Source organism: Sciurus vulgaris, assembly GCF_902686455.1.
Source record: "Sciurus vulgaris genome assembly, chromosome: 2".
Classification (NCBI taxonomy): Eukaryota; Metazoa; Chordata; class Mammalia; order Rodentia; family Sciuridae; genus Sciurus; species Sciurus vulgaris.
The window spans coordinates 119,075,912-119,102,902 of NC_136462.1; the positions used below are offsets into that span (position 1 = coordinate 119,075,912).

At 35.2% G+C, this 26,991-nt stretch overlaps 1 protein-coding gene across 1 annotated transcript in view; it reads left to right on the forward strand.

Annotated features, from left to right (window-relative positions):
• Positions 1-19,836, forward strand: part of ARIH1 (ariadne RBR E3 ubiquitin protein ligase 1) — a 115,805-nt gene extending 95,969 nt beyond the window's left edge. Inside the window, exons 8-14 of the mRNA XM_079122785.1 lie at positions 1,333-1,375; positions 1,861-1,932; positions 4,510-4,640; positions 9,057-9,114; positions 11,813-12,073; positions 13,222-13,334; positions 14,342-19,836. Of these exons, the coding sequence (XP_078978911.1) occupies positions 1,333-1,375; positions 1,861-1,932; positions 4,510-4,640; positions 9,057-9,114; positions 11,813-12,073; positions 13,222-13,334; positions 14,342-14,426 (763 nt within the window). The 3' untranslated portion in view covers positions 14,427-19,836. The remainder of the gene's footprint in view (positions 1-1,332; positions 1,376-1,860; positions 1,933-4,509; positions 4,641-9,056; positions 9,115-11,812; positions 12,074-13,221; positions 13,335-14,341) is intronic.
• The last annotated feature ends 7,155 nt before the right edge of the window (positions 19,837-26,991 follow it).

Consider the following 26,991-nt stretch of genomic DNA (forward strand, 5'->3'; position numbering starts at 1 on the left):
ACTTTACCACTGAACTACAACCCCAGCGCTCCCCCACCTCCTTTTTTTTGGGTACCAGGGATTGATAGAACTCAGGGGCACTCAACCACTGAGACACATCCCCAGCCCTATTTTGTATTTATTCAGAGACAAAGTCTCACTGAGTTGCTTAGTGCTCGCTGTTCCTGGGGCTGACTTTGAACTTGTGATCCTTCTGCCTCAGCCTCCCAAGCTGCTGAAATTGTAGGCATGCAACACTATACCTGGCTTAAGTATATTTTTAATATGAAATATTTCTAAGATGTTATCACACTAACGAATATCTATGTAACTGCAACCCAGCTAAATTAAAATTAGAACTTTATATGTTTTTGTTAGGAAATAAAACATAACACATACATATGAAACTCTGTCCCCTAATATATCCCATTTCCCATCTTCCTTTTTCAGAAATAATTTCTGTGACTTAACTTAAATCGATAGTACTTTGTTCCTTTCTTTGACAAAAAGAATTTTTGGCATTCCTAAATTACTAGATTAGCTCATTAATCAATCATATTATGGTTAGTTTTTCATAATCATTTGTGTTTGTTCTTAATTTACTATAACTTATCCACCCTTTTTTCACAAAATGCTTGCATGTGCCATGAACCTAGAAAACAGAAATGAATTGTCAGTGAACATAGTAGTTGCCTAGGCAACTTACTGAGACCTGTCTCAAAATTGAAGAAAATAAAATAAAAGATGTGTGGCGGGGGGAAGCTGAATGTAGTGCAGTGTATCTCTTGGCTTTTGTTTTTAATTTTTTGTCTTAAAGTACATTGCTCATAATGCTGGTTCCAAAATTCAATCTTGTATATGTGTGTGTACACTAAGAGCATATTTAGTCATATTTTATACCTAGGCCAGGTAACACCATTTATTTCTACAGGACTATGAGATTGATCTCTTAATTTATGCAAAAGTGTGCCTGTTAATGTCCTGAATATAATTGACCTACAAAGTCAGAATTTTACTCTTCATTTGGAGTACTAAGTAAAAATTGAATACATTCTGATAAAGCATTAGTTGAAACTTCTGAGTAGAGTCTGAGGTACCCTAACAACAACTGTTATGAAATTGTCATCAGTGCATTGTCTTGTTGTTCTTCATTTCACACATGTTGAATAACCACTACATGGTAATCCTGATACACACTTAAACTCCCAAGTAATTTACTATAGAATCATGGTCCCACCCCTTTTATTTGCCAGTGACTAGAAACTGGAACTAAAAAGCATCAAATGGTTGGGTGGTTTGTAAGGGTAAGGTAAGTAGGACTTCATTCTTTTAACTCTTTTTGTCACCTAACAGCTTTAATTGTGGAGAAAATTGGCATGATCCTGTTAAATGTAAGGTGAGTTTGACATTTTCATTTTTAAATAATGGGATGGTATGTTTTTAAGACTTGATGAAAAATAATATGCAAAGACTTTGTTATCTGTTAAATAGAAAATCTTATTGTGACCTTTTTATTTCAAGTGATTATTGTAGGTATTTAGGGAATATTCTTTGGGAAGTCAAGTCAGTTCATTATTATTACCATAGTCATGGTTAAGGCACCTCTCAGTAGGATTTATTATTGGGGAAAAGCACTCCCTGTAGCTCAACTTTTCTAGACTCCCCATTCAGCTTGTGCTAGAGAAAAATCCTCCTTTGGTTGATTTTATGTATAGTAGATACTATATCTATGAGATTTCCCTGGTTCGAGAGAAAGTAAGTCTAGTGATAATCTTGCTCTTTGGCTTTTACATTTAAGCTTGACTGTAATGAAGTGCTGAAGGAATTTTCTCTGATATTTAAGCCTTTTTAAAAACCCTAACAGTTATTGTTTTCAAACAGTGGTTAAAGAAGTGGATTAAAAAGTGTGACGATGACAGTGAAACCTCCAATTGGATTGCAGCCAACACAAAGGTTGGTGCTTTTCTTCAGGAACTGTTAGTAATGAAACTGATAAGGATCAGCAGAAGCAGTAAATTTACCTAGTTATGGGACTTGTGCTTTTCTTCTCCTTCAAGCACCCCCAAAGAATGATTATCTATTAATAATTTCCCTTTAAAGTATTGAGTACTGTACTGAGTGTGCATAGTTACTCAGCTTTAGTTTTCTTTTATTGTAAAAGGATTAGCTTCCTTTGAAGAAAAAGCTCTGCTAATTTTTCTTGACTGCCTTTAGTATGCAGATGTATTGGAGAGTACACTCTACCTTGCTTGATTCTTCTTAGGCTAATTTACATTTCTTCCTTAAATCCTCAGTTTTACTTTTTAGGAATTATTCTTTAGGGGCAGTATTTGAGCATAGTAACTGAGGAGCCATTAAGTTTTTATTCTAGAACTGAACTAGATTTAACAAAACAATCTCTCCACGTCTACTTCATGTTAAACTTTGAATTATGACTTATTGAAAGACTTGGCTCTGAATAGGTGTGATGGTTTACACTTGTAATCTCAGCTGCTTGGGAGGCTAAGACAGGAGGATAACCAGTTTGGCGTTAGCTTGGTCAACTTAGCAAAACCCTGTATCAAATTTTTTTAAAAAACAATGGGGGAAGGAGGATATATAGTTCCATCTATCACTTTTTTTTTTTAAAGTACATTGCTCATGATACTAGTTTGAGAATTCATCTTATTACCCTGAACCACTTCTTTAACATCAGACCCAGTATCTTACAAATGAAAGTAATTTTGAGCACTGCTCTTAGTAAATAATAAATAAGCATTTGTTTCCATACTGTATACAGAACTAGTTTCTTAATAGAAAATTATATAATCATTTATCCTTTATTTAAATCAGTCTTGTCTGGATAGTAAGTGACTTAGATAATGAATGATAGGGTGATTCATTGTCTATTCATTTGTAATACTGTCTTTCACATATAAAGATGGTGTTTAAAAAAGCTGAGTTGTTTGATCAGTACTAGTTATAGCTTTGTACGGTGCTTAAACCGTGGTCAACACATACTTTTAAGGATATACTTTGCATACTTATATGTATAATACAAGTATTTCTCTTTCCTAGAATGCATTTGCAGTTAAAACAGTCAGTCTTGTCACACAAAACAAATGCCTGAATCTGTAAGGACTATATGGTAGCAATCAATATTTTTATGTTCTTTCTCAAACATAATAAACATCATGATAAGCATAATACACATCACTCAAGGAAACCTTGCTAAATATTCTCTAATCAGGAAGGCAGATACTTCTATTGCTATTTTAAAAGAATTTCCTAGTAAAGCACTTCATTTTGAAAATTGGAGGGTTTCCCATTACAAATGTTCATTAACGGTCCAGCTTCTTTAATGTGCCCTATATTAGTGTTTAGAAGAGGGCAGCTATATAAGTATTGTTGGGCATACTTGCAAACTGTCATGATATCTTAACATTTTTGAAGGCTTAATACTATTTGGTTAATTACAACCAAGAAATGTAAAACGAAACCTATTTTATTCCTAAAATTTGCTGCTTTGGCAATATGTAAAATTAAGTGAAGGATTTAAAAAATTTTCACCTAAAATATATAATAAAAATTTGCCACATTAGCCTGCTTTTTAAGCAGTATAGTTTGTCAGCAGTGCAGTCTGTTTGACAAAGGTCAAATTGTATAACTAGATTAACTCTTCTTTTATGGGGGCTAAAGACATCAAATGTAAATATGCAAGTACAACGACAAAAAATAAATACAAGTTGTCTACCTTCTAGGTATAATAAAATATAAGTAAGATTGATTTTTTTTTTTCTTCAAGATTTTTCAGAAACAAAAAAGGCCTATAGGTCAGAGACTTTAGCTTAACAGAGACTAAGAAAATGAAACAAACTTACAGAAAACAATTTCATGTTTTCTCTGTAGCATAGTTAATGGACCACACTGAAATGAATTTAAAACATAGATGTTTGGCCAAAGAAAGTTGGGGAATATTATGACTTTATTAATCAAGTCCTGATTTCCTGCTTGCCTGTCTTTTGAGGGCAGATTACTTGGGTATGGATCCCCATTTCCTACCTGTGTGACCAAGAACTAGGTTATTATTTTTTCCTTCCATAGTTTATTCATCTCACAGATGGAAATAAAAATAGTACTACTGTAAGGAATATGAGGATGCATATAAAGCACTGAGAACAGTGCATGGGATGTAGGAAAATACTACATAATTATTTCTAAATAACACTAGGGAATATATTTACATGAACAAAATGTTTTACTTTCCATAAAACTGTTACTATGTATCTGATTTAAAGTACTTGAAATGTTTTTGTCCCTCAGTCCCACTTAAAAATATCCTTAGACTGGGTGTGATGGCACATGCTTGTAAATCACTGCAACTCAGGAGGCTGAGGAAGTCATTTTTAATGCTTAATATTTGACACTGTTCTAAGTGCTTTACATGTATTAATTATAATAAGTAAATCAAATCTAGAAATGGCTTCTCCTCAATGGTAGTAATACAACCTAGTGTAGCATTGACACCAACTTTATAGTTTCTTTTCATAGGAATGTCCCAAATGCCATGTCACAATTGAGAAGGATGGCGGTTGTAATCACATGGTCTGTCGTAACCAGAACTGTAAAGCAGAATTTTGCTGGGTGTGTCTTGGCCCTTGGGAACCACATGGATCTGCCTGGTAGGTTGTGGGAAATGGAAGAATATATTCACATAAGTATGTGATATGTGCCACATATTTTGAATAATATTTCTCTCTCAATAAGATTACTATCCTGGGAACTAAATAAACGAAAATTGATGTGTGAGCTATGTTACAAGAGAAGTATATGCAAAATATCCATAGAGCATGTTTCACAGAGGTGGTAACAATTGAGATGAACTTTTTAAAAAGAGCTGAGAGCTCATTAGTTGAAAAAGTAGTAGAAAAAAAACATTTAGGGTAAAAGGAGCAGCATGAACAAAGAGTGATGTGAAAAGAATGTGACTTTTTCATCATCTAGCATGTCTCTCTAGGCAACTAAAAGCTGTTGAGAAAGCCCAACCTGCAAGTATATTTTTCTTACTCCTGGACGGCATTCGACCAACATTTTTTTATCAAACTTAAAAATCATAGAATTGCCCAACAAAAGTCCATGTTTTTATCTTCTTAAGGCCTATATTCCTCTTTGGTAACAAACACCTAGAACCGGGAAGCAGTCTTTTACATGGGTCTTTGCCTTTCAGTGTGATTTTGTTTCCCCAAGACTGCAGGGTAATAACATTAATTCATTGCAATTCTCTGGGAATTGGGTTCCAGGACCCCTTGTGGATATTCATGTTTGGGGATGCTCAAGTGCTTTATAAAAAGTATTATAGTGTTTGTGTATAACCTGCACACATCCTCCTGTATATTTTAAATCATCTCTAGATTACTTATAATGCCTAATGAAAATGCTATATAATAGTTTGTTTAGGGAACAATGACAAAAATTGTACATATTTAGTATAGATGCAGTTCTCCCCAGATATTTTTTATCTGCAAATGAGTGAATCCACAAATGCATAATCCTTGGGCAGAGTGCTGATTGCATCACATGGCACCACTGTTTTTCATTTAGTAGTGAAACATACTTTTATTCCATTCATATTTTTTATTTGGAAAAGTCCAAGTTAGAACGAGGATGCTTTGAGTTTTGAGAAAAATGGGAGCTAGCACATTTTTTGACAATAGTGAAAATTAATGTTTTGAGTGTTTTAATGTGCAAAGGGCTCACTTTACTAATTTGTGTTACTTGCTGGTTTGAGTTTGTGACCCTGGTAAGTTGTGGGGAATAGGAAAAGAGTTTGGAAAGAGACTGGAGCCTACTAATTTTGATATTATCACAAGGATTTTAAGTGGGAGTGACAGAGTTTGAGCTGTGTTTTTGTTTTTGTTTTTTTTTTTTTTAGATGAGAAAGTTCTGTATTAAGAGATTTACATACATTATCTTATAATTCTGGCACTTTGTAGAGAGTAGATTGGAGGAAAGCAGATGCAGGTTCAAGAAAAAGTGAAGAAGGTGTGAACTTAAGACAGTTACAAGTTTTTCTCTGTAGTTTCATTGGATCTTTCATCGTTCGTGTTAATTAGAGGAATTGTAATAGGGATTAACTCTCTGAAGTTATTTCTGAGCCAGGTTAAAAACTGATTGGTTAAGTGCAAGTAAAGAAATTTTGCCATTGTAATAAAACACCACACCGTATTATTTGGAAAATGGATGATCAGAGATGAAGCGTTCTAAAGACTTCCATCATTTTGGGAGGGCAGAGAAATTATACTTTTGTCAGAGCCAAGGAAGGGTATTTGGGGTTTAGCCAGACAGATTATCTAAATTTTAAGAAGGCATACTGGAGGACTACACTGTTTCTAGAAACTAAATTTGCTCTGTGCTCTTGTAAGCAAGCAAGCCTAGTGATGGGGAGAGAGGATAAAGAAGAGTTATTAAAGATGTATGTATTTGTTAATATCTCTAATCACACTCAGATTTTAAATAAGTTGTACTGCAACCAGAAAAGCGTACAGAACAGTTGATAGATAGGAAAAATGAATAATGACCTGGACCAGATATCAGAAAATGCTGCTTGTGCCTTACCTTTATGCATGCTGACACTGCAAGTGAATTATGTTTTTTTTTTTCCTATTTATACCTTTAAGTGCCTCAGAATTGTCAAAGTAGCATTCCAGAGTTATTTGAGTTAGAGGTATAAATGAATCCTAAGTATTTGCTTTCCTAGCCTTAAAATCTGTACCATGTTGGCAGGTTGAAGCCCAGCATGGGATGAGGTTCATAAATATGTTTTTAAAAAAGTTACATGGAAACTTTTTTAAAGATATAGTATATAGAAGAGATGTTAATAGTTGATCAGTATTGGTAAGGGGAGTTATCTTTGGACTAGGTCGAATAGAGTATTCTCAGGCAAGGATTATGATCCAGGATGGGAAAGTTAATATTAAATTTCCTGACCTAAGTGAATTGTTGTCTGGGTTACTTCAGAAACTTGAAGATGAGATCAATTGTTGATTGTTTCTGAGTAATTTTGGAAAATACAGAAATATCAAAGACTGGGAACAGATAAAATGTAATCCCACATTTCTTAAGTTTGTGATTTGATTCCACAAACTACACCTGAATCATATAACTTAGTTTTTCTTTCATGTGAAATTCCAGAATAAAATGATATGAATAGGAGGATGGAATATAGAATGTTTTCTAGGTTTCAGGGTATTTGATTGTGACTGAGAAGTTTGTGGCCAACTCGATGAGTATGGACAGGGATTTTTGGGATAAATTGCTTCTCATAGTACACATGATGGATTTGTGTCTTCCTTAGGCTGGGAATGCTTTAAAAACTTGCGTTAAAAACTTACTGAAAGCTTGCTATCTTTCATGCCTCCCCTCCCCTCAAATATATTAAGTGCATACTGTGTTTCTGGTCAATTTTATTGATAATTTTCTTGAATTAATAGAAGAATCATGCACATTTTGGACTAACATAAAAGAGGCATTGAATATACGTTGACTGTTATATCGTGAAGGTGCTGGGAGCATAGTCAATTAGAGCATGTGCTTATTATTAATTAGCATGTGCAAGGCCCTGGGTTCAATCTCAAGCACCTCCCCTCACCTCCTTTGCAAATCTAGATAAGCTGGAACAACAGATTCAATTTAACAACATATAAATTAAATTCAGAACTCTTCCTTTAAGAGGGAGGACTGGGGTTTTTAAAAGAAAATAAACTCCCTTTTGATCTAAAAAGATTCTGAAGACATGGCAACAGCATATGAATAATATACTCACTGGATAAGACCATGAGTCTTTGTTGGCAGGCAAGTTTGTTTTTAATTCCAGCTCTAAAATACCTCTTTGTGTATATTACTTATTCTCTAAATGTAATTCTTAAACCAGGCATGATGACACACCTGTGAACCCATCAACTTGGGGAAGCTGAGGCAGGAGAATTACAAGTTTGAGGGCAGCTTCAGTGACCTGGCAAGGCCCTAAGCAACTTAGTGAGACCCTGACTCAAAGAGAAAAATAAAAAGGGCTGGGGAGGTAGCTCAGTGGTAAAGTGCCTCTGGGTTCAATCCCCACTACTCCCTCCGCACTCCCACCCAGTGTAATTCTTTATCTGTTCAATAAGAATAATACATATTTTTTTATGGTATTTTGAGGGTGTTAAATGTGATAGTACATTTAAAGTCCTTAGCCAAGTACATGTTATTTAGTTAGTACTCATGTATAGCTGCTGCTCCCAGAAAGTAGGCTCCCAAAAAGAGATGCAGTAACCAGAACAAAGGAAATGCCACTCTTTCTTATATCTACTACGAACTGACTTCTATGGGGGTGCTCCTTCCTTCCTTATATTTAATGTATCTTTCAGTTTTAAATGTCACTTAATTAACTGTGATAGCATGTAAAGCACATAGCACAGCGTCTGTTACAGAGTAGGCTGCCAATTATTGGTTCTCTTTGACTTATAAAAGAGCAGATAAGGTGAATAACTCTAGAAAATCAGAAATAGGTTTGAATAACAGATGGCCCACGAGATAAGATAATCTCTTCAAAAAGGAGTTAGAAACTACAGATAGTAAATGGAACTTCTAGATAACAGTGTTTTATAATGATTATAGATAAGCTGATTTGGAATGTACTGCCTCAAAAGATGAGGAGTTCCCTGTTACTGGATGGAGAATGGATCAAATATTACAGAGAATTCAAACACTAGGAGTGTGTTACATTTAACAACCCTTTCAGTTCCTTGGAATAGCCTAATAATCTTATTATAATACCAGTAGAACCCTGGGTATTTTAACTTCTCAGTTTATCTGTTGTGAATGAGAATGTTGGTTCTAAATAATCCCTAAATCCAGGTTTAAATTCTGTGGTTTAGGGCTGAGATTGTAACTTAGTGGTAGAATGCTTGCCTAGCATGGGTGAGGCACTGATTTGATCTTCAGTACCACATAAAAACAAATAAGTAAAGGTTAACTTCTTTAAAAGAAAAGAGTATTCTCTGGTTTATTTCCTTTTCATCGACTTATGGCTTTATGGAATCCTTTTAATTTACTTAAAGGTACAACTGTAACCGCTATAATGAGGATGATGCAAAGGCAGCAAGAGATGCACAGGAGGTAAGTACATTTATAATAGAATAACAGTTGAATAGGAATGCACATTGCATATTCATTGGGGAATAATTTAGCAGAAGTTTTCAATTTTGAAAGATTTGTGGAAACCGGATGTGGTAGTGCATGCCTATAATCCCAGCAACTTACTGTGGCCCTAAGCAACTTAGCAAGACCCTGTCTCAAAATTAAAAAAAAAATAAAAGGTGTTGGGGATGTAGCTTATGAAAAGGGCTCAACTGAACTGGTTTCAATTCCCAATCTTCCCCTGGCCCCAATTGTGAATAAACACTCCATTAAATACAGCATATCTGTTTATGTTTAGAAAGGAAATCTTATCTAAAAATGCTTATCAGGAACATTTTTATTTCTTGACTTGCTTTTAATTAATCTAGTCAGGTTGCATAATTTCAGGTATTACTAGTGTCTTGATACCACTCACTCCCACCCCCTGCTAAAACAGGAGAGTAGAGAATAATTGTTAAATGACCCTTGTGCTATTTATAGGCAATATGTCACTCATTTTTGTTTTTTTGTTTTTACCTCATTGCTCATCAAGTTCTAATACTTATAGATGAGCTGATTTGAAATGAATTGTCTCAGAAATTGGGGAATTCCCTATTACCAGATAGAGAAATGACCTGCAATTATAGAAGGGATTCAAAGATTAGGCATGGATTATATGTTACAACACTTTGAGTTCCTTTCAGTGGTAATTCTGTCCTAATTATAGAACCCTGGAATTTAATAGTTCTTACATTTGTTCATTCTTTTTCCTCAAAATACTTTTTTCAAATGGTTTTCTCAGCCATATATATATGTTATGTAGTCTGTTACATTGTTGGATTCAAAAATACGGTGAATCCCAGTGTCTTGGGAGGCTGAGGCAGAAAGATTGCAAGATAGAGGTCAGCCTCAGCAGTTTAGTGACACTCTTGGCAATTTAACAAGATGACATCTCAAAATAAAAAGTCAGGTATAAGAGCACCATGCTTATTTCCCTAGTAACTGGGGAGAGTGAGGCAAGTTCAAGGCCTGTCTCAGCAACTTTTAGTGAGAGCCTATCTCAAAAAAGCTGGTGATGTAGCTCAGTGGTAAAGTGCCCTTGGATTCAATCCTCAGTATCATAAATAAATAAATTAATTAATTAATAAAAATTTAAAAATCTGGACATTCTGATGCCAACCTTAAATCCTAGCAACCTAGGAGGCTGAGTTAGGAGGCTTGCAAGTAAGTTCAAGGACAGCCTCAGCAACTTAAACTCTACCTCAAAATAAAACACCACTATTTTCTAGTATGTAGTCATAATTAAACAGATAACCAGGCAGATACCACAAAATTGAAGCATGGACACTTAGTTGGGCAAGGTTGTTGGCTACTTCCTGGTGGTTTGTTTCTTTGCTTTTCTGAATGCCACTCAAAATGAAAAGAATGACTGGGGATGTATTTCAGTGGTAAAGCACTACTAGTTCAATTCCAGTACCAAAAATATTTTTTTCAGATTATACATTGTGGAATGTATTTCATTGGTAAGCATCCTTGGGTTCAATCCCTGGTTAAATGGCTCAATTGTCAGTACTAAAAAAAAAAAAAAAAAAAAAAGCAAAAACACCATGTCTTTTGTAATTATAAATTATGAGTATTTCATAGGCTTTATTTAGATCCTTTAAAAGAGAAAAATATATCTTCAAATTCCAATATTGATTTAAATATATTCATTAGAATATTACTTAAATGTGTATAAGCATAAACCCAATTGTAAACTCTTCTGCTCTTAACAACTGTGCAGCCAAACTAAGAAAACTACAAAATCAGCAAAACTCAAGATTCATTTGGCATATATGTTGTTTGCTGAAATTACTGTTGATGGCTTCATGGCTGGGTTTTTTAAATTTAGTGTTACTGTACTACCACCCCAGTCCTTCCCCATACTGAGAGGAAAAAAAAATTCTGCTTTTTATATCTTATTTCATGCTATAGAACAGTATCATCCAACAGAACATTTTGGAATGATGAAAATGTTCTTTATATCCACTGTCTAGTTTTGGTAGCTACTGACCACAGATGTGACTATTGAGTGCTAAGAGACTAATTTTTTTAATTTTAAGTTTAAATGTAACTCATAGCTGCTATATTGGAAAGTACAGTAGAGCATTCAAAGCATACTAAATAACCAAGACTGTAGTCCCCCTTCCGTGCAGTAGATCTCAAAACTTAGTCCTCCTGTGTGTCTGAAACTGTACCCATTGATCAGTAATTCCCCTTTCTTCGCCTGCTCACCCCACAGTCTCACCTAACCATCATTCTGCTCTCTACTTCTGTAAGTTAAGTAAGATCATACAGTATTGTCTTTCTGTGCCAGGTTTAGCATAATGTTCTCCAGGTTGATCCACTTTGTCACAAGAAACAATCCCCCCCCTCCCCACTTTTTTTTTTTTTTTTTTTTTTAAGATTGAGTAGTATTCCACTGTGTAGGAATACCACATTTTCTTTGTCCATTCATTCATTAATAGACACTTAGATTGGTTCCATATCTTGGCTCTTTTTGAACAATGTTGAAAAAATATGGAAGTGCAAGTATCCCTTCAACATGATTTCAGTTCTTTTGGCTATATACTCAGATGTGGGAGTATTACATAATATAATTTGATACTGAGTTTTGAGCACAGTAATTATATGATCTTTATTTTTCTTAATGGGTCAGCGATCTAGAGCAGCCCTGCAGAGGTACCTGTTCTACTGTAATCGCTATATGAACCACATGCAGAGTCTACGCTTCGAGCACAAACTGTATGCTCAGGTGAAGCAGAAAATGGAGGAGATGCAACAGCACAACATGTCCTGGATTGAGGTGCAGTTCCTGAAGAAAGCAGTTGATGTCCTCTGCCAGTGTCGTGCCACACTCATGTACACTTATGTCTTCGCTTTCTACCTCAAAAAGAATAACCAGTCCATTATCTTTGAGGTAAGAATGATTTCTCGGATAGGGAAAAAGCCCACTTTGTGTTGTAGGACTTCTTGGTTTTTCATAGATATATGTAGAGGGTTTTAAAGATTCTCATTGGTTCAGACAGTGTTGATAAACATAGTACTTATTAGAAAGATATGAGAAATTTTTATTTTTTGTACTAAACTCCATTCAAATTGATGTATTTAGCCAACTAGTAACTAAGTGTGCAAGCTCTGAAATCAGCCCTAGATTTGAAACTTGTCTTTATCATTTTTTGGCTCTGTTGATTTGGAGCAAATTACTTAACTTCTTATTTCTCTTTTAAAATGGGAATATTACCGTTTTAGTATATTACGAGGTTTGAGAGATCCAAGTAATTTGTTTGTGCGCCACCTGTCACATCATAAGTTCTAAGTAAAAACCTTTATTCAGACTTGACTAATCTCTGCTATTAGAAGTTAATATGGTGGTTACTTATTGTGGAGAGTAATGACTAAAAGAGGGGCTTTAAGCAGTAAAGGTTTTTCAAATAAAGATGATCATTTAAAATTGATGCATGAAATATTGATACCCATAAGTGGGTTGACAGTAATACTGACTAGCAGATGGAAATTTAGATGAGTACCTTTTATGGAACTGGCTATAGTTCTAAAGGATAATAAAATTTTAATTTTCTATACATTGTTTTCTTTCTTTCTTTCTTTCTTTTTTTTTTTTTTTTTTTGCGGTGCTGGGGATCAAACCCAGGGCTTTGTGCTTGCAAGGCAAGCACTCTACCAACTGAGCTGTCTCCCCAGCCCTACACATTGTTTTCTGAAATAGGTGTACCAGGTATAGGTGCAGCAAAAATGTGAGCAAAAGTGGGTTTTGGTTTTTAATTCAAGTTTCCTTTGAGTTTATTAAAGAATAGCTCTCAGATCTAGAAGGTTCCAAAAGACTTTCAGTTCTTTCAAATTGTCCTCAGTATTCTTGCAGAGGCGGTAGTGGATAGATTTGTAGCTTTTTTGAAGTTTTTAAAAATTGTTCTGGAAAAGAGAGAATATATTCCTATAGGTGAAAGTATCAGTGTTGAGAGTGATCTGTAGTAAACAAACCAGTTAAAATGGTTTATCTTTTTGCTTTAATTTGAAGGCAACATTCATTATGTATTATTTCTCTTGCAGAATAACCAAGCAGATCTAGAGAATGCCACGGAGGTGCTTTCGGGCTACCTCGAACGAGATATTTCCCAAGATTCTCTGCAGGATATAAAGCAGAAAGTACAAGATAAGTACAGGTAAGATTTTAATAGCTGTTATGCAAAATTTTCTGCTAGTTGTGGTCTCGAACGCCTTAATGGTGAAGTTTGGTATTATGAAACTTGTGTTTAACATAACCAGCACTGAGCAGTTTCCCACAGATTTTTTTATGTCCATTGGGCATCAAGTAACAGGTAGTAGTACTGGTGAAGCATAGAGGAAGAATTCAACCACTTATCATACTGTCTGATTCTACTTTATTCATTTATTACCCATAAGGAAGAAAGATCTTTAAAAGGAAAAATGGGCATTGTGGTGAGAGAACAGAATTGTTGGTATTATCCTGGGAATCCTGGATCATGGCTCTTGACAAGTGAGCTGTACAAACTTTCTTTTTAGAGTTTTTATTAGATTTCTTTTTTCCTCTCTTAAAAGAGAGAGACACTCTGTCATGGGAGTGAAGATATTTCAGAGCTATGGCATCTCTTAAGCTACAGATGTAAAATGTTTGATTTCTCAACACAAAGCTCTTTTCCCCCAATTTTATGCTGTAAATGATAATATCTTTTTAAATAGTAGAAGGAAACTGGGAATTTGGAAGACAATAAGATTTAATCCTAACTAATGATTTTTACGTTTCTTAGCCAACAATAGCTATTACATTATGTTTATATCTTTCATAATTAACGGATTTTACAGTTGTGAATAAATAACCCATGAAATTACTCTTTTCTGAAATAGTTTACTTAACTGTAGAGCTATAGGATTAAAACATGATTCCAAAGGTTCATCAGAACTTAAAACACTTTATGACTCTAAAATTAGAGACTGGAAGGCTTAACTTTCAAAAAAATACTCGTGCCATTAAAAACAGTTTGATGTATGTGTACATCTAGACTTTGAAAATGTGCCTATTAAAAACAGGTGCTTGATTCTATCTCTAGATAAACTGTAGGGGTGCTTTAAAAAAATATGCCTCTCTTTTATTATTGGAGGCTGACGACAAGTTTTTGTTTTTGTTTTTGTTTTTTCTCTTTGACTACAGATACTGTGAGAGTCGACGAAGGGTTTTGTTACAGCATGTGCATGAAGGCTATGAAAAAGATCTGTGGGAGTACATTGAGGACTGAGAATGGCCCTGCATAAAATGAACTCTGAAAACTTTACCATCTAGAGTGCTCATGCAATTAAAACAAAACAAAAACACAAACACAAACAAGGAGGCACTAAGCCTATTATGATACCGCTGGTCTGTAGTACCAGAATTCTGTTTTGTTAACGGAAAGTTTAAGTAAATTATATTGTAATAAAAAAGGTAGATAAACCATTGTACAACAGTATTCTAGGCCGCCAACAAAAGTGTGACAGACACACTAAAAGCCCTCCAACTTTAACTTGTAACGTAGCTTCATTCTCAAAGCTGACTCCTTTTTTCTTTTTCTTTTTCCTAAGTGTAGTACAGTTTCAAATAGCTCCTTGACACTGCTTTTCATGTCCAAACCAGCCATTTTGTTGTACTTTGGTAAAGTACCTCTTCCCCTTCTTCCCCTACATACAAATATACCCACACACACAGACTGACTCTCTTTCTCTCATACCCCAAGGTCATGAGTGAATGATGATTAGCTCCTTGTAAAGAAAATTCTTGGGATGGGGAAGGGGGTAGGCAGCAAGAGGATTAAACAAACAAAAAACAAAAAAACTTTGTATATGACTTTTAAAACAAAAGGACAACACAGTATTTTTCAAAATTGTATATAGCGCATATGCATGGACAAAGCAAGCGTGGCACGTGTTTGCATAATGTTTAATTACAAAAAATATTTATTCTTTAAAAATCTTCAAGATTATGTCTATTTGCTGTGCATTTTCTTTTAGTTTGCTTTATCTTTCCAGGGTTGGGGTTGGGATAAAGGGTGTGTTTGTTTATTACCTCTGGAAGACCTAACTAGAGCTCTTCAATTTCCCTTTCTTGAGGTTACTTTGCCCTTTCTGGTTTTGTTATGTCTTTTGCTGGCCATGGGCCTCATGCCTTGAATTCCCAGCTCTGGATCAGGAACAGGGCAGTCAAGTTCTGACTAAATACTCTGGCCTGTTAAAGACTACAACAGGAAGTTTTGATGCCTCAGTTCATGAATGATCCTGTTCTCCGCTGTTGCCCCCTCTATGGCTTTATGCCTTTCCCCAAGGCCTTGTGCGCCCATGTCATGCACACAGCTATAAGCTTCCTAGGCGCTCCCTCACATCCAGAGGGAGCATTTCACAATTTTTTTTTTCCTGTTTTTGTTTTCCCTTAATTGCTGCTTTGAGCCTTTCAAAAGTTTAGTTATGGCTCTTACCCCTTCTCTTCATTAGGGTGTCAAATAGAATGTTTTTGCTTTAAATATAAATAAATAGCCATTCACTTAGTCTAAAATTGTGAATTTAAAATGGCAGATATTGAAATTGCTTGTGTGTGTTGCTGTGGGTTCAGTTTGAAGGCAAACACCCCTAGAACATGGTATTCCCATCCAGTGTATTTAACTAGAAATCACTGAGTTTGCTTCTTTTCTATTGTCAGCAGATAGGAGAATTAATAATGCATTTTAGCTGTGATGTCCATTTTTATGAAATTTCTACTAAGAGCTATGTTAAAAGTAAAGGATGGTGGTGGTTTTATTAACTATATACTTGTTTAGGCATTCTGGCTGTGGTATTTTTTCAACAGGTCAGCATCCCTAAATCTGTCAGTTTTATACAAGTGTGCAGAGTGAACTAGGCAACTAGATTAAGAGGTCTAAATATTAAGACCAGTTTTGGCTGAGGACCTCTTTGTCTTCCTTTCAATGTCTTGTGCCTAGGGAGTGTTTACCATTTGTGAGGCAGCTATGTCTGCTCTTGCATTGTACATCTTATTACTCCATTGGGAAGTAGGTTCACTTTCCTCTGGCCTTTTGCCTAAGTTAGGCTTTGCTGAATCAACCCTACTTTTCCTTTTAGAAAAGGTTGTTACATGAGATGTACTTGCAACTGTTCTTTTCTCATCAAAAATCAGTGAATGTTTGCTGAGTGTATTATGCTGCTTCCTTAAACCACTTGTTGCTTTAGGATCGACTTTACCTGTACTCTTTTTCTTCCCTTTCCTTGCCACCTCAGGTGCAAATCTGAACTCACTGTCTGCTTCTTCCCTCTTCTCTTCCTTCACCAATCATCCATTTGACTTTATTTTACTTTAAATTACTGTATCAATCTTAAAAGATATTTATCAAAACTAAAGAGCTCCCCCTCCCCTGTAACTTTGAGAAGCAACCAGAGTTGCTAGTAGACACATGTGACTCCCTTAAAATGCTTTGTGTATGTGTGATGTTTAAAGAAAAATCTCTGCAGTATCTAGGTTTGAGTGTCCTACACCCTCCTCACATGCTCCCTTTGCAACAAGTATACAAAAACAGTGTGTGCACTTAATAATATCAGCCCCCACCCATGGAGGAACAGTGCTTTCTAGAGATGCTTTCTAGTTCCAGTGTTGGCATACTACCTGAGGATATTGCAGTTGTGGGTGCATTTCCTAATTTCGTATGGATCAAGGTGAACTGTCTTTTCCACTTCCAAGCTTTTAACAGCTATCTCTGTATTTGACAGAATTCCCAGAGTTAATTGCTTTCATTGTTAGCTTTAGCGCCCCCTTCCCGCTGGGATAGGCAAGCCATATTGTGTGACACTTCCCTATTTCACCTAAGTCTATCAGAGGGCTCTATTCACAGTAAGCACCAGGGTCTCCCTGTTTTCTTGAGGTCAGTTACATTGTCTTTTGAAAAGTGCATGCTTCATTTGTACAATTCATTGAACAGCAGATGGACTTAAATGACTTATAAAACGATTTTGATCCAAAGCTCAGGACACAAACAATAGTGGTAAAATGGAGTAGCATATAATATCACCAGACTAAATTTTGTGTAATTCTGCTGTGACCCAGATTGTATGTTTTATGTGTGTTTAAATAAATATATTAAATGCACATGTGTATACATACACACATAATATAACAGATCCAAGACTGACTGACTTAATTTGAAATGGTTGCATCTGCAGTGTAATATGTGGTTCAGCCTTGATTAGGAACTGAAATTTAGTAGAAGAGAGGAAAGGACTTAATGTGACAAATTCTTTTAGCTATATATCCCGGTATAGAGCACTTGGGGGATGGGATGGGGTGGGTTGGTGAGACAATCAGATCGGTGAATTGATTAAATGCTCCTAACCCTGTAATTTTGTGCATAGAGCACCCTGTGCTGTGGAAATAACTGTTCTTAGATTTTCATTGTAACTGGACTGTTCAGGTTGCCCAGAGGGAAAGAACATTCCTAATTCTAATAAAATAAACTTTTATTTTGTTATTCCATTAGTTACTTATGTTTATTTTAGAGTTAAAAAAAAGTGACCTATAGGTGGCTAGTAGCCACTTTGTATGTATTATGTACCTTATTCACTGTTTAGCTACTTAATATGTCAAGATTTGTTTCAGTTTCTTTGCATTTAGCCCTTGGTTAAATGAAGCCTTCAGAGTATTTTATTGACAGCTCTCCAGTTTCTTTGTTTTGAACATTGAATTTAGATTGCTATTTGTGTTTTAACAGTGATACACATTAGATGCTCAATAGATCTTTGAATATTTAAATTTTATTTTGGTGCTGGGGATTTAACCCAGGGTTGCTTTACCACTGAGCTACATCCTCGCCCCCCCCCCCCCCTTTTTTTTTTTTTTTTTTTTGAGACAGGGTCTCAATGAGTTGCTCAGGGCCTTGCTATGTTGCTGAGGCTGGTCTCAAACTTGCCAGTCCTCCTTCCTAGCTGCCTGAGTCAGTGGGATTACAGGCATGTGCCACTGCACCCAGCTGAATATCAATTTTTTAAAAGATAAAGATATCAAAAGTCATTCTCAACCTCAAAACTCCTTTATGTTACTTGCATTTTGCTCACTGTTATAAGCTGATATTTCTGAAAGGGCTGGAGCAGGAGAATTGTCTTGTAGAAAGTCTCAAAGTTGGAGAGTTATTGCTATTCTAAGTCCAGATTGTAGGCAATTTAATTTGGTCTTATTGGGTCTATAATTAGAGTTCACAATTTTCTTCAGTCTGGGACCCAAACAACATGAAACTCTACCTGTCTATATAATTTTCTTATTCTCATCTCAGAATGGCCTAGTATTCAGGATCAGGAAATGTAGTTCTTAGATATAGTGTTGTACTTTTAAACCATATCAAAGACTTCGTGAATGCCTACCACTGCTACTGATAAGAGTATTGTTGTATACTATTTGTGATTTTTAATTTGTCGTTGGCAGGATTTACAACTAATATCTTACATTTTGCCTCATTGTTAGAAACCAGCCATGAATAGAAACCCTTTTCATCATGCAGATTAGGGTAGTAAGTCCTCATGTAAAGGTGATTATATGTAATGGTTGAAAGTAAATGATTTAGCATGAATAGATTTGATAAATAATGCCCAACTAATATTGTAGTTGTTGATCTAGTTATTTCCAATGTAAAGAATCTTGGGTAGTCTATTGGAACTTGATACAGGATTTATTTTATTACTGATAACTGAAAATGCACCAAACAACAGATATACATTTGATTTCAGCCTCATCCTTGTAATTGAATGACCTTTGGAGTTTTAAGAAGATTATAAACAGTAAGCATTGTGGGAAGTGAGTGGAAAAGTAACTAACATGACAGTCTTATGAGAAGCAGTTTTCAGACTATAATATGATTTGGGGCTATGGATATGCGTTTTTTTGGTGGTTGTTGTTGTCTTTTTTCTGGCCATAGTATGCTACCCAGCATACTGTGATAGTAATCCAAGGTCTCAAATAATTCAGAAGACTCAAAGTCAGATGTCTACAAGAGTAGGCTTTGAGAGATAACACTCATTCTGTTATGCTTTGTTGTTTGTTTTACAAAAATATCCTGAGGGTCAAACAAAAGTAAATGGACTACAGGAGCATTGGCACACACCTGTGATCCCAGCTCCTTGGAAGAGTAAGGCAGAAAGATAGCAAGTTTTGCTGAGCAACTTAGTGTGACTCTGTCTCAATTAAAAACGCTGGGGTATAGCTCAGTGTTAAGAGTCATTGGCTAGCACACATGCACTGAGTTCCATCTTCAGCCCAGGGGTCAGGGTGGACAAAACAATAAGCACATCAGTGCTAACTTCTGGTAAAAAGCTGTAGGCTCCTGAAAGCAGGATCATACCTAGGAACTGGAAAACCATTTTGGACCCTTATACTGGTATTGTCTGTCATTTATATCCACATCATTCTATCTTCAGCAGTTTCTGATTTTCTTGTTCCTTACTCCATAGCTTGAGATTGGACCAGACACAGGTTGAACCAATGCATCTGTGGGGCAGGATCATCAGAACAAATGTGGCTTACCCCAGTGGATAGGATGGCTGATCTTGGAGATCATGATTAGCTTTATATGCATGGTAGAAGTTGTCTTACAAAACTGAAATGCCACAAAAGTTTTCTTTTTAAATAAATGTAAGGTATTAGTATATTATAGGTCATTATGGCTATTTATTGTTTACTAAATGCTTCATGTTTGTTTCATTTAAATCCATAATCCCATTATATAAATAAAATACAGATTCTTAGAGTAAATGCAAGTGGTGGAATGAAGTTTCAAACCTAGGTTCCTTCAGTCAACACCCAAAGTGCCAGGCACTGGAGGTACAGCAGTGAACAAAGGGTCTGTTGATTTGTCTGATGCTCTTAACTGTTCTACTTAAGAGAATATATTGCCCAGGGCTACTTAGCCCATTAAAGAGCTGAAGCCACAATTGACTTCTATACTATATGAAACACACTATAGCTGCTGCTCAAACAGCCTTACCCAAAAACACTAGCTAAAATTTCTAGACTAGAGGACCTTTAGCTTTGATTGCCTTGAAAATTCAATAACCAATTCTTACTTGTAGCTCTTTTCTGTTAAAAACACGTGAATGTATGGCTTACATCCCCCTTCCCCGCCAGACACATTTGGGAGACACCCTAACAATTTAATGAGAGTTAAGAAATACAAGTCTCCATACTTCCAAGCCCTTTTCAGAAGACCAGTCTTACTTTCAATTAATATTAACTCTATACCTAAAGTAACATTTCCTGAGTTAACATCTGATGTAAATTTCTCTTCCCTAATACATGTGTAAAAGTTTGATCTTTACCCATCAAACTGCCTGCCTTTCACCACAGAGTATTCAAATTTCAGGGTGAAAATCTGGAGGGTGGTTATACAAATACAAAACCAATACCCTATAGTTGCCAGTGTTCCCTATAAAGCACGTAGGCTGAAAATGTGTTCCTATAGATTTTAGATTTCCTTCTGATGATCACAGTTTTCTTCTGTGTGCATAATAACAAAGCAGTGTCCACTTCAGTGCACATTAAATGGCTATTAGAATTTTAAATCTAGGCCTTGTGCAGTGTGGATCAGGCTCTGTGGAATAAGTTGGCAAAATTGAGATGCCTGACAATTGGGCAAACAGCAGGATTTTGTCCTAAAATTTTTTGGGGACCCTATCCAAAGATGCTACTTGAATGTCCCAGTTTTCTCTTGCAGGGTAAATCTCTTGCTATGTGTGCTCCCACCTTTGCAGATCACCATTTTGTTGGAGAACAGCATCATAAAGTGATAATCATTTACGGAGCAACTTTTGTGAGCCTTCTTGAGCAGTAGACATCCTAATGAAATGCACTAAAATTGTTTTTGCACCTGCTCTCAAGTCATTTATAACCTAATAGCTGGTCTTCCTGGTATAAACAAAGTTGTTTGCGTGCTAATAAATTCCTACCACATATCGTGACTTGTGGTTCATTTTTACCTAACTAGGGCAAATGGTAGAGTTTTCTAATAAGGGATGAAACATGACCTGAGTGTCCACCTGCTTTGGAAAAGATGCTTGGTTTGAATAGGAAATTATTTTGTATCTAAAAATCCTGATAATAATTTGGAATATTGTAATAGTCTTGGCAGCAGATGCCAGAAAATATGCCTAATGGTTGGTGATAGTGTTTTGCATGACTTTGAAGAATTAGTTTTTACCCTTTCATTCTGACCAACTTGCAATAAAGTAGGCTAAAAAATGTATTTTCAAAGAACTCTGTGATGTATTCTTGTAATAACTTAGTACAAGTCAGTGCCTTACAGTGATCAATTGTTTGCACACTAACTAATGTAAATAAGATGGTTGGTTCTGTAAAATTGCTTTACAGATTCCAAATGCTGTTTTGGGGGGAAACCAGACTGTGTGACCTCTAAGATAAATTTCATAATCAAGCACCTAACCCTGAACAGATAGGTGCCCTCAAATCACTGAATTGAGATCAGATAGGTCAGTAATGAATTGGAAATGGATACCCTCAGAATTGTCACATTTTAAATTGATATATAGAAATTTATATATAGTAAATTGCACACACATCTTAAGTGTTCATTTGGGTGTTTTGGCAATGGTGCACATCTGCGTAATAACCACACAAAAGAAGTTAAAGAATATTGCAATTAAGTTCTCGTCAAGTACCTTAAAAATCATCTTTGAGCCCCATACCACTCCAGTGATCACTTGGTGGTTTTTATCACTAATGATTTGTTTTGCCTGCTTTTGAATTTTATGTAAATGGATCATGCGGCATATGCTCTTGCATCTGATTTCTTTCATTTATAATGTGTTAAAGACTCATCCATATTGTATGTATCAGTGGAATGTTCTTTATTGCTGAACAGCGTTTCATTCTATAAATATACCACAATTTGTTTAGCCCTTTTTTTTGAGAAGGTTGTTTCCAGTTGGGGCAATTTGAGTGTTTTTGTTTTTCACTTTTATCGTAGATTGGTGTTTTCATTTCACTTGGATAAATATCTAAGAGTAAAAAATTTCCAGGTCAAACGGTAAGCTTGTGTTTATAAGAAACTGCCCTCCTATTCCCCACAGTGGTTTTACCATTTCGTATGCCTTTCAATGATACATGAAGTTCCAGTTGCTTCACATCTGTCAACATTTCCTGTTAAATGTTTTTATATTAGCTATTTTAAAAGGAATGATATAACTGATTTTTAATTAATATTACTGTTACCTGATTAATAATGTTATAAGTACTTTTTCCATATGCTTATCTTTCATCTACATATCTTTAACTTTTCATGTCTTTTCCCACTTAAAAATTGTGTTGTAGCCAGACATAGTGATCCATCTTAAATTAATGATTTTGAGGTTTTACAGTCATGGTTGAGGGTTTTAATTTAGGAATATGATGCATTTCAAATTAATTTTTTCTAATAGATTGAGGTTTCATTTTGACATGGATATTCAGTTTCTGTAACATTCGTTTTAAAAGATTATATATTGCCCATTAGATCTACTTAGCACTTTGGTTGAAAATCAGTTGATTAGCTGGACATAGTGATGCACACCTATAATCTCAGCCACTTGGGAGGGTGAGGTGGGAGGGTGAGGTAGGAGTATCATAAGTTAGAGGCCATCCTCAACACCTTAGCAAGACCCTGTTTCAAAATAAATAAGACAGACTAGGAATGCAGGTCAGTGGTAAAGTGCCCCTAGGTTCAATCCCCAGTTTAATTTAAAAAATATGCATTGCACTGGTTATTCTAGATTATTTTCATTATTTGTTTTGCTCTATAGATGTTAGAATGAGTGTGTCATTTTTCAGAAAGGGCTGCTGGAATCTTGATAAGGTTGCATTAAATCTACAGGTCAATTTAAGAAGATTGAATATTTTATTATATTGAGTCAGTTAAACCATGAATATGGTATGCATTGTCATTTATTAGATTTTCTGTTATATTTTTATAGCAATGTTTTGTAGCTTTCCTTGTATAGGACTTGCTATCTTTCATAAGATTGTTTTTCCTTAGGTCCTTGATTTTTTTAAGAAATAATTTTTATTTATTTTTATTTTTTTGTTACTGGGGATTCATCCCAGGGAGGCTTAACTACTAGCCACATCCCCAGCCCTTTTTATTTTTTATTTTCAGACAGGATCTTACTATGTTGCTGAGGCTGACTTTGAACTTGAGATCCTCCTGCCTCAGCCTCCTAAATCATGGGATTACAGGAATGTGCTACCATGCCTGGCTTAAGTACTAATTTTTGATTCCAGTTTTCTGTTTGTTTGTTGCTAGTATACAGAATTAAAATTTCTATGTACATTGATCTCATTCTGCCACCTTGCTAAAATTATTTATTACTTTTAAACATAATGTAGAATCCATACAGTATTATATATGCACAAAAATATGATCTGCAAATAACATTTTTATGCCTTTTATTTTGTTGTCTTGCCCCTCTACACTGGCTACAACATCTACTATAATGTTTAATAAACATGATAAAATACAGATCCTTGACAGATGTGGTGGTGCATATCTGTAATCCCACCCACTAAGGAAACTGAGGCAGGATTATAGCAAGTTTGAGGCCAGCCTGGGCAAATTATCAGGAACCTGTTTCAAATTTTTAAAAAGGTTAGGGATGTAGCTCAGTGGTAGAGGGCCCCTGTGTTCAATCCTTAGTACTGAAACAAAAACACATACTTGCCTTGTTCTCAATATTAGGCATAAAGGTTTTGTTGTTTTACCATGGAGTGTAATATTAACTGTAAGTTTTTTTTTTTTAAATAAATGCCCTTTGCCAACCTGAGGAAATTCATTTCTTGTCCTAGTTTGCTGAGAATTTTTATTAGCAAAATAAAATTTAGTTTGCCTAATTTCATCTGATTTTTTTCTTTTATTATCATAGGGTTTTATTATGTTAAAACAGTATATTTCAAGGGTTGACAAACTATGTCCCATGGGCCAAATCTAGCCCATGGACTGTTTTGTACAAACCTTGAAGAAATTTTTACAAGGTTTTAAAAATTATTATTTTTATTTTTGATACTGACTGGGGATTTATTTAACCCAGGGATCCTTTACCACTAAGCTACATCCCCAACTCTTTATTTTGAGACAGGATCTTGCTAAATTACTTAGGACCTAAGCTAAGACCAGCCTCAAACTTCCAATCCTCCTGCCTCAGTCTCCAGAATTGCTGGGATTACAGATGTGTGCCACCATGTTCTGCTTGGCTTATATTATTTGAAGGTTATAAAAAGGAGAAGGAAGAAGAGGAGGAAAATGAAGGAGAAGACGAGGTGGAGACTGTGTGTGATCTGCAAACATTTTTACTATCTCTGTTGCTCTAGAATAGCATTGTCGAATAGAACTTCCTACAATGATAGGAATATTCTTTGTCTGAGCTGTACAATATGGTAGGTAATTAGTGATTATTGAATACTTATATTTGGCTAGTGTAAATAGGTTTCTAATTTTGTTCAATGAATTTAAATAAGTAGTTATTACCAGGGTCTACTTTATTGGAAGGTGCAACACTTAATATTATGTATTATTGTACAATTTTTGTTTTATATTTTACTTATATATACCATAAACCCCACAACACTTCATTATTATTGGTCTTCTTATTTTCCAGCAGATCTAATGTTCCATCTGATATAAATTCTTCACAGTCTGAAGAACTTTTTAGCATTCTTTCATTGCAATTTTTCTAAAGGTGAATTCTCTCACATTTTATCTGTCAGAGAATGTCTTTAATTTTATTTTTGAGGGCTATTGTAATTGATATGGAATTCTAATTCTATGATGACCTTTTATTCTTTCAGTACTTTAAGGAAGTTATTTAATTATACTAGGGTCTCACTTGTTTCTGGTGAGAAGTCGTCAACTTAATTTTTGTATCACTGTGGATAATGTGTTCCCCCAGATGGTTGCATCTGTTTCTTTCCTTTTTGATTATAGCAGGTTTACTATATGTCTGCATGTTTTCCTTTGTATTGAGATTACTGAACCATTCAAACTTTGTTGATGTTTTTCATTAATATTGGATAATTCTTGATGATGATGTCTTCAAATATTTCTCATTCTATACTTCTCTGAGGTTCCAATCTCATGTATATTAGATGATTTAATATTATCCTACAGATCTCAGATGATTTTCCCCCACTCTTTTTCTCCTTTTGTTTTCAGTTTGGGGATGCTTTCTCATGATGACCTGTTTTTAATTTTTTTTTTTTTAATTTATAATGGCTTAATTTTTTTTTTTTTTTTTTCTCAGTACTGGGAATTGAACTCAGTGGCACTCTACCACTGAGCCACATCCCCAGCCCTTTTTATCTTTTATTTTGAGGCAAGTCTAGGCTGGCCTGAAACCTGTGATCTTCATGCCTCAGTCTCCTGAGTAGCTAGGATTACAGATGTGCACCACTGACCTGGCTTCATGTAATGAATTCATTTCTGGCATCATATTTTTTATTTCTAGCATTTCATTATGTTTGTATAACCACCACTTTCTGCCAGTCTCCCATTTCTTCAAGCATGTTTTCCCAGTGGAAATTTTTTAGCGTTTATAGTTATTTCAAAAACCTTATCTGGGGACTGGGGTTGTAGCTTAGTGGTAGAGCACTTGCCTAGCTTTTGTGAGGCACTGGGTTCGATTCTCAGCACCACATATAAATAAATTAAATCAAGGTCTATCAACAATTTAAAAAATACTTTTTAAAAAAAACTTATCTGTTGATTCCAATTATTTTGACCTAGACCAGATTTTTTTTTTTTTTTAGCATTTTAACCAGAACTGTTAATATTTATATATTTGTTTATTTTTTGGGGGTACTGTTTAACTCAGGGGTGTTTTACCACTGAGCTACATCCCCAGACCTTATTATTATTATCATTATTTTTTGAGATGGTGTCTGTAAATTGCTTAGGGCTTCCAGCTTGTGATCTTCCTGCCTCAACCTCCTGAGTCTCTGGGATTACTGTTATGTACCACCATGCCTGGCCAGAGTTAATTTAAAGATCCCAACTGATAATTCAGCATCTGGGTCTTCTCTGGTTCTGCTTGTATTGAACCCTTCTTTCTTACCATTGGTCTCATTTTCTTGTTTTTGTACATGTCTTGTATACAGTTGTATGCTTCTTTATTCAGTGATCATCCCCCCCAGACTGCACATATGATAGTAGTTCCATAAGATGAAAACTAAACTGAAAAATCCCTATTACCTAGTATTATTACTGAACCTTTTCTGTGTTTAGATATGCTTAGGTACACAAATACCATGTGTTACAATCACCTTCAGTATTCAGTACAATAACATGCTATATGGATTTGTGGCTTAGGAGCAATATGCTATACCATGTAGCCTAGGTGTGTTGGACGCTATTCCATCTAGGTTTGTGTAAATATAGTCTATCATACTTATGCAATGATGAAATTGCCTAACAAAATATTTCTTGGAAAATATTTTGTTGTTAAGCAACACATGACTATATCTGATTGTATGATGGTTATTTTAATTAAGAAAACCCATGAGAGACTGAATAAATATCATTTACCTCCAAAATGGGTGTGCCCATTTGTGTTTCAGGCACCTTGAGCAAGGGTTCAATTAATCTGATATATATTTGACCTAGAACTGAACCTTACGTAGCTTTGATTTGGTTCACTACTAATTACAAATATTTTGATGGTAAAGTGAGAATTTTACTTTAGCAGGGCCTGGATTTGGGATGCTGGCAAGATTCCAGAGATCTGACTGCTTAACAATCTAACCATCAACTTTTGGAAATAATCTCT